General features: G+C 38.7%; 1 protein-coding gene across 1 annotated transcript in view; it reads left to right on the top strand.

Annotated features, from left to right (window-relative positions):
* The window catches only part of LOC140330755 (cathepsin E-like), a 42,965-nt gene that overhangs the window by 5,226 nt on the left and 21,706 nt on the right, over positions 1-16,033 (top strand). Inside the window, exons 2-5 of the mRNA XM_072411176.1 lie at positions 302-458; positions 4,541-4,658; positions 13,418-13,536; positions 14,066-14,295. Coding sequence (XP_072267277.1) covers positions 302-458; positions 4,541-4,658; positions 13,418-13,536; positions 14,066-14,295 — 624 coding nt within the window. The remainder of the gene's footprint in view (positions 1-301; positions 459-4,540; positions 4,659-13,417; positions 13,537-14,065; positions 14,296-16,033) is intronic.

The raw sequence follows: 16,033 nt of genomic DNA, 5'->3' as shown, positions 1-16,033 counted from the left end.
AGGTAATACTTGCATACTGTAATTTTTTTTTCTGATCCTTGGCAGTATTTAGTATTCAGGAGGACTAGTTACGAAATACTAGGTGTATGGACCACCTTAAATTTAGCTAGTTACACCCTGGGAGTGGGAGTGGAAACTGATTACCTTCCACTAGGTAAGTATTACATTTTTTGTTTTTGATATTTGAGCACTTATACACTTTAATATAAATACATTTCTAATAAAATACATAATATATAACATGTAATGTAAAATAATATTTTTTTCCTCTATTCACTATGAACATTTTTATTTACAACAGGATTCCCTTGAAGAGACAGAAGTCATTGCGAAAAACTCTTCAGGAAAAAGGAAAACTCTCACATTTATGGACAAAACAGGGAGTTGATTTCCTACAGTACAGTGATTCTTGCAACTCCCCAGAAACTGCAAGTGAGCCTCTTATGAACTACTTGGATGTAAGTACTGAAGTGCTATATTTTTAAACAGAAATTTAGAATAAATCACTAAAAAACACAAATACTTGTAAAAATGTCCAGTTTTGGGGCTTGGCTGGTATATGGCAGGATAGGCAGCACAGCTCAAGAGCTCGGGTCCTTGACTGGGGGAATCTTTTGTTCAGCCCCATCTAAGCTTCCTTATTGCTCCCACCATGGGTCCAAAGCATTCTACAAAGACATCTCAAACCACACAGGAACAGGCCTCAATTATAGCCAGCTTCCAAGTTGTCAGCCAGCATAAATTCATCCCATCTACCTCCGTTCGCGCAGTCGCCTATTCCCAGCCCTGCTATTCCTTACCCTTTTTGCCACAGCAGCCAATAAATGGGATTGGAAAGCTCATTTGAAAGTTCTCCCCACTTGACATGAACTGGAGAACAGCTTGTTGTTGAAGCAAGTTGCAGGTCAGAATTTCTCTCTATTCAACAAACATTGCATTATTTTATAAATCTACTACTTGTTTTTATTATAGTCCTCAGATCTAGAGATGCATCTCACCTCCATTTAACTCTTTTCTTGCTAGAACTTTAGTTACATTTCGACATCTCCTTCCCCCGTCACTGCATAATTCACTTTTCACCAACTTCATTCCACGGTGCTATGAAAAGTAATTTCTTAATTTTGATTTGACTATGTCCCTTAGCTATTTATTATATCTGGATCTGTCACTTGGCCAAAGGTGTTATTGAGTTATTTCGTAGACACCTATATGGTAGTTATTGATGTATTCTTTTTTTGATGCGGCTGACAACTTGCCAAAAATGTAGAAAAAATTTGCAGATCTCACTGCCCATGTGTGATATTAAGCACTTTATTTTTATGGTAGAAAAGCCCTTGATACATTACCGATGTTGGGCATGGGCAGCCCACAGCCACCTGGGAAACATGACAAAGAACTGTGAAATTTATTCACTGGGTTGTGTGTGTGTGTAATGATTTTCATCAGCATTGTGATAGCTGTGTGTGTAAAGGCTGCATGTCATATTGTGCAGCCTAACAACTTACTGTGTTCAAACTTTCATATGTCCTAAACCTGTCAAAGAGGAGGTAAAAAGGTTACTAGAACTGGGTGTCATCGAGGAATCACAGAATGAATGGTCGAGCCCAATTGTGTTGGTACCCAAGCCCAACAGTATACTGCGATTCTGTAACAATTTTTAAAACTTGAATGAGATCTCCAAGTTTGATGCTTATCCAATGCCACATGTAGATAAATTAATTGAAAGGTTAGGCCCCACCTGCCACATCACCACCCTAGGTTTCTAACCAAGGGTATTGGCAGATACTCTTGGCCAAGGAGGCCCAGAAGAAGACTGCTTTCTCCACTCCAGATGGTCACTATAAAAAGCGCAATTAGGGCTAAAGACTTTTCTGGCTACCTTTCAAAGGATGATGGATAATCCCCATCAGAAATATGCCTCAATCTACTCTTGATAACAGCTTCCCCGTCCATAGAAATATCACACTGGTAAATCCTATTTTTAGAATTAGTATTAATATGATGTGCTTTTAAAGTCCCAAGATACAAGTTTTTTTTGGTTCAGTTTTTAGGCACTCAGACCTCTTCACCAATGGACATTACCTTAGGCTAAAGATGTAATTGGCTAGCACAAATTTCAAACTTGGCTGAGGCAGTAAGGTGATTGTATGCAGCTCAGAGTCAGCTACATAATAGTAATTGTGCAGCGTATGTGAGTGAGTGCAGTTCTCTCTAAGCCTAAGCCTCTAGCAACCTCTGCAGATTATATATTCATGGAGCCAGAAAGATCTTGGAAACCTTGTTATCTCCCAAATTTTGGTGGGGAAGCTAGTTGCTCAATCAACGTCATAGTCATTCCTTGAGAACATCTCCATCTGCATGTGTTTCATCAATGTTTTTTCTCATTCTTACTTACCAATTTGGGAAGTTTTCCAAGGAATCCCATGGCTTTGTGGCTTCTTCCCTTAATCTCTCTTCTGCTGTCAGATTGGCAGTCAATACCATGTGATGATGCGTAAACCTTACCCATTACAATTAGGGGCAGGGAGAATCTGCCTTTTCTGCAGTGGTCAGTGACTGACTGAGAATTTATTTGATCAGGTTATCATTGGTCCCCACTACACACCACAGCTAAATTGTCAAAAATGTCTTTAGTACCGACCACCTTTGGGGAAAACTCCACCTTGTTCTGGAGGTATTGTACATATGGCAATTTCTTGTCTCACACACCCCAAACCTTCAGTTGCTCTTTCAATGTCTGGAGCAGAAGATGTGTCAAATACTTACTGTAAAAGTCTTCATAGAGCTGGGTGACCTGGAAGTCTGTTTTAAGTAGCGCTTCCGCCTGTTTGTCTGTACTCGACAGGTGAGGTTTTAACCTTTTGTCTTTTGTCAATTTTATTGGGTCCCATTCCCAGAAGGTTATTCTGCTTTTCTTCCCTCAATAGTGGTGGGTAAGGCACTTTTGCTGTATATACCCTCTTCTTCCTTAATTATACCAAATCACAGAAACCATTCTTAGATGGGCCCTCTTGAGAAAATGACCATTTCCTTAACTGGCTGTCACCTTCCTGAACAAGATAAAGATTTTCAGTATGGTCAACGGCTCCATCAGCCTCAGCAAATTTCGAACCCTTTTCTTTTTGTGTCCCTTACGTCTTTGGCATTTTTTAACCCAACATCCAACAGCCCTGACACACAACTAGATACTAATCCATTGGTCCCAAGCATTTCTTCCTTCTCAGTTCTAATAAAATTCTAATTCTAATAAATTTGCCCCTCCTTTAGGTTATTTAAGTTACATCCCAATGGGATTAGAAAGTAGGGCACCCCACAGGACATGCTCATCTTTTGTCTGGTCTATAGCTATATCCTCCATTCTCTTCTTTTGTACAGTCAAGTGTATCTTGTTCATAAAGAAGATTATAAGCTTTTTTCATCTACCCCAAAATCATGTTGTATCATGCAGAGAAATCCATAGGAGATACAGACGTTTTGAGTAAACTTTCTCTCTCTGAACTCTGAAACTCTCTGAAATTCAGTTTCTTTTGAGCTTAAGAAATGTCACATTCTTCAAGTGCTTGCATAGCTTGCTCAATCCAGGTTTCTGAGTATGTATCTGAGTAGTACCTAAGTATGTGGCATTGGACTGATTAACATTTGATCAATAATTTTTCTTCCCTCAATAGTCAGTAAGTCATTTAGAGTCTACTGGTGCTGGCTCAAATAAGAAAATGCTTGGCGGGGTTGAAAAAGTCTTTGTCTTTTTGAGGACAATGAAATTTTTTTTTTCGTGGGGCTAGGTGGTCGATTTCCTATGTACAAAATTTAGTACTAAAAATAAAAGAAGGGGGTCTTAAAGTGTACTGTAAATAATGCAGAAATACAGCAAATAGATACCGAAACGTGGTGGGAAAAGGAAACAGACAATTACAAAATGTATGAACATTGCCTTTGCCCTCACAGTTTTGATGATCATTTAGCATGCTGTGATACCTATAGGCCCATGACAACATTAGTCCCCTGGATGTTTGTACAGTGAGGATGATTATTTGAAAGAAGTTAGGCAATAAAATATAAATCATTTCAGTGTTTGGTTTTAGTATACACTCACCACGCCAAAATCAGTAAAGGCATTTTCACAAGTAGTAGTGTGGAAAAATTCTGAAGGGAAAATGTGCATTCTTTAAAGTTATAGGACAGCAGTTTACACATCCATACTTAAAATATCACATGGTAATCCCCTTAAACCTGCAATTAAAAGCAACCTTTGCAGGTGGAGAATAAGCTTTAAAGCTGGGGGATAGCGGTACCCCACATTTGCATTTACAATAAATAAATGCATTAAACTAAGGTCATAAGTTATAAAAAAAACATTTTATTTTAAAAAACAGTGTCTGGACAATCTCTGGCCAATTACAGATATTTTTAAAATCTATATATCTATGTTTATTGATTATTTTTTTAAAAGAAAAATATGGTTTGCAAGGCCTGATGTAACATACATTGTTTATTGTTTTAATATACTATAATATACTATACGTTTTTTATGTTTTTACAGGTGGAGTATTTTGGGCAGATATCTATTGGTACACCTCCTCAGCAGTTTACCGTAATCTTTGACACTGGGTCTTCAAACCTGTGGGTTCCATCTATATATTGTACAAGTCAAGCATGCAGTAAGAAATCGACACATACCTTACAATCACAGCCCTTTATCAGGATTACAAACCCTTTTTTAGCACAAAAATACCAACTATGCCTGTCTTTGTATCTATAAAACAGGGAATCAGACGTTGCCTTAAACATTTCCTCGTGGGAATTTTCCAGGTCCATGTATTTGAATGGTAGTAATTGAGACACATGAGGGGATGTTTTGAGGGATTGTCAGATATTTTATAAATAGAGCCAGATGAATGAGTTTTGACATTTTTCTGGGTCCCAATGCATTACATACAGTACAGTGATACCCTGGCTAACAAAGATAATTTGTTCCAGAATCTCAGTTGTTAGCCAAAAATCTTTGTTAGCGGAAACGTGATTCCCTACAGATTTCTATAGAAGACCGTTTAATTCGTTCTGGATGCTGCCCATAATTTAAGGATAAGTTTTATAAAAATATTAAAAAGCCCAATATCCAAGGTCATAAACTCACCGAAGCCTGAGATGAACAGCTTCCCAATTGGAACAGTCTCAACATATAATTAGGCAGAGTGGTTAATCACAAACAAAGCAATATAAAAGCCTGGAGCCTAGACATTAACTTCTGGAGCAAGTTGTGCTTTTATCTGCAAAAAGAAACGACTGCAGAGTTTGTCTTGGTCATTAAAGAGTTACAAGATGTTGAAGGAGAGCATATCTCTCCAAGATCACTCACAACCCCAGCTGTGTTTAGCTAATGATTTTATTGCAAGTCATGCACACTGCCCCCTCCAGCCTCATCCTGCACACGAGCAACAGGGAAGCCGTGTTCCTGCCTTCTTTTATTTTTTCATTTGTTAGCCAAGTCAATATTCGTTAGCGGAGTCTCTTAAACAGTGGGAAAAAAATTTGCTAGCTAAAAAAAAATTGTTAGCAGGGCCACTCGTTAGCTGAGGTATCACTAAAATAAGTGCATAAGAAAACATATATAATCCTCGCTGCCTTAAAACTCATGAGCCAAACCTGAGAAAGCCTTGTTCACAGCAATTTACAATGCTGCCCCACACCTTTAAAATATTTCAGAAAATCCAGAAAACAGATGTTTGCACAAAAAAATCAATCAAAAACAAAAGTAGAAAAACGTTCCTACTGAAATTAGACTTTGGGTTTCCACTTCCCTAGACACTTCTCCCCCTATCATTCTTAATTTCTTTTTTACTGATAGCATTCACACTGGTTCATTCTCTAAGGGGTGTATTTAAAAATAAATGTTGTTTGTGGATTCGATCCTATTTTTATTTATTTTACTCATTTCCCCTGACACATTCACTTTTTTCCTATTGTTCCACTTTCCTTTGCCTATACTTGGATTGGATTCACTGTAGAGGCATTTGGGTTGACTCTAGGGCGATATACAGGTCAACATGTCATTTTCATCAGATATATTTTTATCTGGGCTTTGTAGTATATTTGATGCAGATTTTTATCTGTGTTCAGTTTTTCTGGCTGTGTTCAGTGACTGGCTAAATCAGCGTAAAGCAGCAACGCCATTTGAAATCCCGATGGTGTGGAGAGAACCGCAGGACCATCTAATTGACTGCTATTTTTGCCGCATCAACAAAAGTTCTCAAGTAAAAACTAAGCACAAAATTGTATATTCCAGCCCCGATTCTTAATTAGGCCTGTTCCTTATGATGATTCATTGCCAGTTCCACTACCGTCACATGATGGACTTTCTTCTGTAGAAGGTGATGAGGAATGCACTGGAGTTGCAGCCAGGTACAACCCTGAATCATCTGATCCTTGGCCGATGAAGATTCAGAACCAGAGACCTTTACACAAGCAGAGCTGTAGGCCATGGGTAAATCAAACTCCACGGGTTTTTAGTACCTTGTTGAGAAGTTTCCAAACATAAGCACTGCAAAAATGAAGGAAGGGATATTTATAGGACTCAAAATAAAGTCTGTTTTGCAGACTGGGTTGTTGCATGTCATTAAAAATACATTTCTGGCACTCACATCTCAAAATCTTTCAGGAAAATCTTGGTATGGTGAGTGACGAACAAGGAGAGAACATTTTCACCAGGACATTCACCTAATGGAGCACTGCTACCAAGGTTTCTGGAAGGAAAGTATGATGGCTGACTACTGCTGGATGCTGTACCATGACAATCCAGACAGAGAGTACACAAGAAAATCATACTCCAAGCCAGGGGTCAGTAAACTTTTTGGACTACTAGGCTATTTCAGGAGATCAAAAAGGCACACTAGGCCAGAGTGTACTCACTACACGGTATACTCTCCGTATGTGTGCACATGCTTGGCATCGAAATGCCCCCTGGGATTGGACCACTTGAAAGTGCTGTTGGTGTCGTTGCACACTAAACACAGGGCTTTGTTGCCACATTGGACAAAGAATAATTTGTCAGTCCATTCAGGGTCGAAGACACGATGTTCAAGGTCAACGTTTCTGAGACTGTTAGCCGCGCGTTGTTACTGCTCTTTAGGCATAGTTATTGGGGTTGCTGTGCGAGAACTCGGTGATATCACAGGAATTTGCAATAACGCGACAATTCAATTAGGCCGGATCCAACAATAAATAACTAGGGGGCCGTTGGGCCATGCTAGAATACTGGCTACGCCGTATCCGGCCTAAAGGCCAGAGTTTGCCTACCTCTGCTCTAAGCATTTCTGAATAAACAATGGTACCTGACTGTTCAGTAATTCTATACCACAGTGTGCCTTATTTAACTTCACACTGAAGATGTATTAACATTCACTTCAATGGCGCTTACATTTTAGTACAAAATATATGCACGTACAGTGTTAATTATATTAGTACTCATAACTCAGGAACTGTATGTGTTAGAGAAAAACTGAAAACAGATTTTAAACAGATCAAAGTTTGTTGTGCTTTCTGATGATTATCAAAATTAAGTTTTTGTTTGATCTATGTCATTTATCTCAGATGACGTTTTATCAGTATACTGAATCAAAAACAAATGTTATTTTGCAATTTAAGGGGTAATTAGCATATATAAGGTTTTTGTCTAATGTTACTCATTTACACATTCATACATTCTACTGCTTAGAAACCTATTGTAATAAAATGGGCTGGGTGAAACAAGGTGGAAGTATTTGTGAGACTACATTTTTTAGGAAGGACTAAAGAATTACACAAATCACTCTAGTCATCACACAAGAATCACACAAAACTTAGTACTTAGTATCTTTATTGGATGCATACTATGGTCCAAAACAGGAACAGTTCCAACAGCAAGATAACGCTACTCTGTTTACCCCGGGAAGTGCCCATTTTCATATCATCTAACTGGGAAGTGTCAGGCAGGGAGAAAGCTCACATTTCTTTAAGCATATCAAGAAAATGTCAGCGTCAGCACTCAATTCTGTGATACCTGTAGTTAACGATTTTAAACTGATCTTAACCAATGAATGTCTGGCTCATTTTGCCAAACTTTCTTGTTACATAATTCTGTAAAAAAAAGGAAAAAAAAGCAAACAAAAAAAACTGTAATTGTTATTATATTTTGTATATTACCAGCTGCTTTCTCCCTCATGACTGTCGGGCATTCACAACTTTCTTCTTATCAGGTCACCTCCACTCGAAAAACTGTGGGAAGGAGGACACAAAATGTTCACAAGATGTTCAACCTGTACATCCACAACCCTGTGGTTCCCTGGTTTCTCTGTTACCTTTCCAAAATTGTAAACTTTAATACCCAGTTAAATTATGTGCTTCTAGAAAAGCATCCAGCTTTTTTATAAAGCAATCTATAGTACTTGCTAAAACTACTTCCAGAGGGAGCCGATTTCACATTTTCACAGACCTTCCAGTGAAGAATGCCCTCCTTATCCAAAGGTTAAATTTCTTTTCCTCCAGAAGCAAAGAGTGCCCTCTACTATTCTTGTTACCATATTTGTAAAGGGCCCTTCTACATTTATTGAAGGTAGCTTTGGCCCTAAATAAGTAAAGTGCCGCCAGCTGTTTGCATAACATTTGTGATTCTCTGCCCTAATGGGAAACCTTATGGGAAAGTTCTAGAACATTTATTTCTTTTAAAGGACTCTCGATCCCCTACTGGTGTGCCTTTTTTAAGCTTTCCCCCATGCTTTATGGATATGCCCCAAACTACTGCTTTGTGGGCCTCCCAAACTAATACAGGATCACTATGTATTGGTCTATTGTTGGTCCGAAAAAGTATGTTAGTTCTGAGGAAACTTCCGCAACCATCAATGCATCCTGGAGGGGAGGCTTATTTAGGGGCCAGTTGCATGATTTAGGATTTAAGTGGGATATTTCAATGGATATTGAAATTGGCGTGTGATCAGAGAAAGTGATTGGTTCAATGGAACATGAATGCACCTTTTGGAGTTCAGAATGTGGCAGCCAAAAATGGTCTGTCCTTGATTATGAATGGTGAGGGGAGGAGTAAAATGTGTAGTCACGTCCCACAGGATTGAGAATTCTCCACACGTCCATGAGTTGGGAGTGGGTCAGCAGCTTGAAAGCCTGTCTGCAGGTACATGATGGCAGCTTACCTGAGCTGTGAGATGAGTCAAGCATGGGGTCAGGAGTGAAATTGTAATCTCCTACCATCACTAACAAGCCTTCCCTAAAGTTTTCCAAGGCTTGAAGCATCTGAGTTAAACAGGTAGCTTGACCGGTGTTGGGGAGGTGGACAGCGGCAAGTGTGATCAAGCAGCCTTCCAAGAACCCTCCTATGAACAAAAACCTGCCCTCTGGGCAGCGGATAACCTACCTGAGTTGCCATTTGAATGTAGAGGCTTTGAAAAAAGCTAACTCCCTTGGATTTGCAGCTTGTAGAACAGCTGTGGTAGGCTGTAAGGAACCTGTGATTTGTAAGTTTTGGTATATGATCGCTGCGGAAATGGGTCTCCTGTATAAAGGCTACCTGGACTCGTTGTCTATGTATGTCAGTTAATAATAAAGATTGCTTTTCTTGAGTTTTAAGTCCCTTAACATTATAATATAGGAATTAAATTTAGTAATCCCATATTGGGCAGTTGGTATCCTTGGGTGGGTTGGGAGAAGAAGGGGTGAGGGAAACGGGTGAGGGAAACGGGTGAGGTTGGAGGGATTCCTTAGAGAGTGGGGCTTGGATGGTCAGAGTGGGACTCCCACCATCCGGGGCGGGCAAGACTGAGTATAAGCAGATAATACATTTGCTGAAAAAAGAAATGACATGTGTGGTGGGGAGGAGTATGGAGAACACACATGTATTATCAGCTAGAGCATTAAAACTTGGAAAATTGTTAAACTAAGATTAGCATATAAACCAAGCGTAAGAATGTCTAAATCTGATGACAGTCAGTAAAGCTACCAGTCCACGAGAAAGTTCTTTAACTATTGGGAAAACATGAGGACTTCAAGTCGGCTCTTATGTAATGCATTGGGGGGAAATCTGGATCTGCCTCTTTCTGGACGGTTGCCATTCGGATGCCACCGGTGGAGTTAGGAGCGTGGTATGCTGTGGCCATTCAGGTAGTGCTACTTGTGGAAGCTCAAATGTTTACAGAAACAATGCAAGGTCCCCGAGATGACGAAAGGTCGCTGATTTGTTTCCTCTGTGAGTGATTCGCTAGAATGGGAATCCCCAGTAAAATTTGACAATGATATCTCTGAGGAGGTCTAGGAGTGGTTTTAGAGCCCTTCGAAATGCCAAAGTTTGGTGAAAAAGGTCCGTGAGTAATAAGATAGGTTTACTATTAAAGGTAAATTCTTCCTGGGATCTCGCCTCTAGCATGGTGGATTCCTTGAGTTGGAATGAATGTATGCGGCATATAACATCTCTCGGCCTCACAGGGTCCTGGATTTTTGGGCCTAATGCCCTGTGGATACAATCAATCTCTATGAAGTTTTCTTTTGGATTGCGTAAGAGGTAATTGAAAATGGAGGTAGCTGCAACATGTAGGTCTTTAGCTTTAATGGACTCTGGCAGGACCCTTATTCTAATGTTGTTCTGCCTACTGTAATTTTCCATGTCGTCTTGCTGGTTTATGAGTCGTTGTATCAGGGTGGAGTGTTCAATCAATGTGTGTGCGTGTTGTTGTACATTACTCCAGAGGTCTTCTGTCACTTGCTCAACCCCTTCTATTCAGGACCCTAGGTCTCTTCTGGGAGCTTGCATTTCTGAGTGAAAATGCGTTGGAGTTAGGCCAAAAATCAGACTTGATGGGGATTGACTTAAGGTGTGCATCCGGGTCCCAGCCAGCGGTTGAATCAGTAAAGGAATATCCAATTGTGGGTCCGTCTCCATTTGTTGCAGGGTCTCTTTGCCCTTGAATGCTGAGGGAAAGGACACCCGCAGAGAGTGTTTAGTCAATTGACATGCTAAGATGTAGAAGGCCCCTAAGATTGTAGATGGCAAGTGAGTAATTCTGGACCACTAGACTAGTAAGGTAAGTGAGGTTTATAGCATACATTGGAGTGTGGATAATGGCGTGCATAAGGTAATGGCAGATTTTCTAACTGATAGGCACCGCTGTAGCAACTATGCTCCTGATAGATTGATCCCTCTGCACATGGTCAGCTGGTGGTCATTTGGCCTAAAAGCAAGTTGTGATAGTGGTAAGCCCAGCGGGAATGGGGGTCCCCATTTTAAGGGCAATTTTGGTAAGTTGCGAATTCTGGCTTAGAAAATTAAGCACTTTTATCTCAGAGAAAGATGATGCCCTGATCTGGGTGGGTATGTACTCACGCTAATCTGGTGCCCTTTTGAGTCAGTGTCCTGCTTTCTCAGATAAAGGGCAATTGATAGAAGATGGTGATCCTGTGGCAGGAAGCAGGATCTCCCCAGTTGTGGTATAAACGCTGTCAAGTTGTGGCCTCCAGTGCCCTGATTTCTGGGGTCTGGAGTGGCCAGTGAGTTGCTGTTGTGGGGGGATGGGAGTTGGTTTGGGTCTGTGAGTTTTTTCTTTTCAGGCCTGCCAGGAATTCTAACCTGGCATTTCCTGGTAGGTAGTAAGCTGTGTCCCAGATCAACGAGAAATCCAGAGGCCAGGGTTGGAAAATGGGTTCCCCTATTAGTAAAGGGCTCTCCTCTATAACAGCTGGTCTATGCTATTGGAAGAGCTGTGCAGAGTTGCAGTCGAGAATGTGTTAAAGATGGCCCACCTGTTCAGTGTTGTGCCCGAAAGTTCCGAGACTGTCTGCACTCCGAAAAGCTGGGGTGTGGTGCGATGGTACTTGCCCGTGACGTTTTCGGGTCTGTGGGGCACCTACTGACCGGGATGCGGTATCTGGAGTCCGTAAATCGCCGGTAAAGCTAATGAAGATGCTAATAAGTAGTGGAGCTGTGGTAAGGAGCAGCTGCCACCAATGACTTCTCCCCTGGAAATCCCCCAAACCTGTTTTTAAGGTGTTTGTGTTTGTATATATATGTATATATATTGTAATAGCTGGCCAAAGAAATCACAGGGTTTGCCCAGATACAGGTTATACGCGGAGTATTTTTCTGTTTAGTCAGACAGTTTTCCTTTTGACCTGAAGGTGGGGTTGAAGTACCAGGCTGGATGACAATTAGCTTCTTGGCCAGGTGGGGGAGCTAAAGAGGCCTGGGTATGATCAGGTGTAATTATCTCAGCTGAAACCAATTCTTGAAATTATGCTGGGGATATAAACTCCTAGTCTGCTTATTCCTCTGGCTCTGTTTTGGTTGGTGAGCTGGGAGGAGGTCCAAGGTAAACTATGAGTAAAGACACAGGCTTTGTTGGAAAATCCGTATGGTTAGAGTTGGGCTGTATTGTTAGTAAGGGTAACTAACAGTTAGTAAGTGGCCAGGCTTTATTTTGCTGTTTGTTTTATTTTGCCTGCATTTGTGTGAAAATAATATTAGTCAATAAAGCCTTTGATGCACTTTTAACCTGCTGGTCCTCTTTCCTGTTTAAAACACCCCCTGTTGCTACAGGAGATCTTGCTATATATATATATATATATATATATATATTGCAAAACAACCTGGTTCTCAAATACTAGAAATCTGTGGCATATTAGGACTAGAGGGGACACAAAATGCACCACTGTCACCTGAACTGCATACATTTTCAAAGCCACTGTGTGGCTGTGTTGACCTTTGTTGGCTTAAAAAAGCAATCAAGCAATTTTAAAGCCTCCACTGCAGATGCCACAAAAATAAATTGTAAGGTGCCTAAAATGTATGTCAGTTTCTACCAGTATGACAGCTTCCTGGCACCACTCATCTATCTATGGCTTGAATTTGAGGCCTATTTAAATACGTGTTGTACTGTTACTCCCTACCTTGATTTCATCAGCGTTCCCTGAACTTATCATTGAATTTTTGATTTGAACTTATCATTGATAGATCTCACAGGCTTCCTAAACTACCTCATCTACCTGAAAAAGTTATTAATGATGTTCTCCCTTGCATCCAATGTATTTCTCAAGAAAGAACTCATTCTTACCTAATCTGTATAGCTACAACTATTTCCCAAAATATCAGCTAGAAACAAACAAAGCAAAAGTATAATGGGACTTTTAAGGGCACACTGAAAGATGTTCCAAGCAATTTTAGAAATATAATTTTATATAGCAATGAAACTGACAGTAAACTGTATCTCTATCTCTGTTTGATAATCAATCGCTGCCCTTGAAAACATTCACATCTTTACCAGAAAATGTATGCTAAATGTTAGATCTTCTACCTTTATTGATATACTTGAAAAATAGATCATTCTAAAATTCATATATTTTCAAAACTGCAACTGGTAATTTTCTTTTTCTTGTTTGTTTTTTGCAGTGCAACACAATAGGTACGAACCAAGCCAGTCTTCCACCTATGTTTCCAATGGTGAACCTTTCTTTATTCAGTATGGGACTGGTAACTTAACGGGCATTTTAGGAATCGATCAAATTACTGTAAGTGTAATCTATAATAAATACTATGAGAAACAAAGGGTGACAAGTGCCTTAAGAATCTGTCATTACAGTTTAGTGCAATATCCTATGCAGTATTGCTAAAAAACTGCTCACATAACTTTTTGTACTTTTAACTGGATTATCCTTAAAAAAATCACTAATGTTGACAAAAAGGAGTCAAAAAGGATCTCAACAGCAATTACCTGCAATGCAAACAACAATGATTTATCTCTCTAAAGTAAAACAAACGTGGACAATTTAAAATAATAAAAAATGCAAATTTCTAATTACCCTATTCATTAGCTGAATTGTTTGAACAAGCCTGAATGTGCCCCTTCATTGGTCATACAGATAACAGATATCTGTCAACTGCCATACCTGGAAAGATAAATTCCTATATATGGCTAAATTATCAAGGAAAGCTAGTGACATAATGCCAACACCTTTATTTATATGATCATTTTTTCTATTTGACCCAAAATGTGTTTTCTCATTTCTTTTTTTTTTCTCATTTTTTCTGGTTTTGTAGGTTCAAGGTATAACTGTGCAGGATCAGACATTTGCAGAAAGTGTATCAGAGCCTGGGAACACCTTCCAGGATTCAAACTTTGATGGGATCTTAGGACTGGCATACCCCAACCTGGCTGTTGATAACTGCATTCCAGTGTTTGACAACATGATTGCACAAAAATTAGTGGAATTACCTTTATTTGGAGTCTACATGAACAGGTATCCTAAAGCATATCATATCACACCTGTGTTTTAATTTTTGAATGTTGTGTAGTTCAGTATCATACAGCATTTTTAAGTCTGATGTGGGCAAGGACAAAACACAGCTTGGTATAAATTATGAAATTGGTAGTACTCCTCTAGCAGAATCCTTGTTTGTAGAAGTTGCCCTTCCCATTCCTGTTGGAATTGGAAAGTTAGACCAATTTAGAAGGGGTTTCAAACTTCCTTCCTACTTGGTTTAACATAAATTTCTATGTTGTAAACAGTGCTGTCTGCAAACTTTAAATAGCAGGATTTCAATGGAATTGTCTTTGGTGAGATGTGCTAAAGGTCAGTCTTTTGTCTGTTCTTAATGACATTACTTTGAAAGTGAAAGTAATGACATAACTTTCTCATACTTTTTTGGGTCTAAAAGTCATATGTGGATATTTATATCTGGCCCTGGGGTGAACCACTGTTCAGACACAGATGCTAGTACAGTGACCTCTTTACAAGCAGTGGTATTTTTAATTTTTTTTTTTACAATAATTTATATATACTATTTATATTATATACACAGTGCTGTATAGGGCTTCCAAACACACAGAAAAAAGACACCAGCACTCACTAAACAAGATTTTTTTTTTTTTATCAGCTAGACAAGACTAGTGCCTGCCAGCCACCTAATGCACAGAATTTCAGAAAAATGTTCAATACTGACTAGTTTTAGCTCAGGCAGACTCAGGCTTATTTATTCCCAAGTTTCAGAGCAATTTCTGTAAGAATGTCTAGTACTTTTAAAACCTTCATAGTATACAGGTGCATTCCTGGGGTTATTAAGACAATAAATTGACTTAACAATAAATACATTGTTTTTTATTATCAGTTTATTTTGTAACTTCATTAGTTACAAATATTTTGTATAATTTCCAAAATTATAAGTTTGTCACCATGTTTGATTTATTTCATATAGCAAAGATGAATTATACTGCTGTTTTTTTTATTGTTACTTACCTTTTTATTCACACATTTTTTTCCTTGCTTGATGTCTTTATAAAAAAGGTCTTTAAAGTATTGTTGGAAATTTGTATTTTTCTATGATTATTATGATCAAAAACAATCAACCCAGAACTTTATCCGCTTGAAGGAATGTGCTAGTATGTACAGTAGAACATAAAAACAACTTTTTATTGGTTACATTTATTAGGAATTATATTAAAATACCATGTTCCATTAGTATATTTGGTTAAACCACCTCCATTTATATCATCCAGTTTCATAATTATTACCTCAACACATTTAATTTGAAAACTACTTTAGGAGGTATGAATAAGAGGTGGTAACTATAAATTAGCTTGAACCACAAATATAACAATATTTGTATATGGGATTTTTTGGTGCTTTTTTTCTTAATCAAACTAATGCAGATAAATAAAATCTAATACCAATTTAATACCAAATTCGTAAAAGCATGAACATAATCAAACATATGCATTTGTACAATCAATGTTTTAATAATTTGCTATACAAAGGCTTCCGACATATTTAAGTCCTAGTTAGTTTGTGTCAATATAGGTCCCCCTGTTCATGAAGCATTTCCCCTGCTTGGCTTCATCAGAAGGGCAAATTTAAAGGGCTTTATATCTTTCTAAACGAACATAAATAATACATATTATGTACAATCATCATAACATCTTCAACAATGTGGTTGTGGACCCTATACTTACTTTTATTCAGAAATGCCATTCAGAAAAAACTTTTTTCACCAATAGGTAAATACTTCTAT

Source organism: Pyxicephalus adspersus, chromosome 1, assembly GCF_032062135.1.
Source record: "Pyxicephalus adspersus chromosome 1, UCB_Pads_2.0, whole genome shotgun sequence".
NCBI lineage: Eukaryota > Metazoa > Chordata > Amphibia > Anura > Pyxicephalidae > Pyxicephalus > Pyxicephalus adspersus.
Note: the sequence above shows the minus strand (reverse complement) of the source record. Positions and strands in the feature narration are given on the sequence as shown.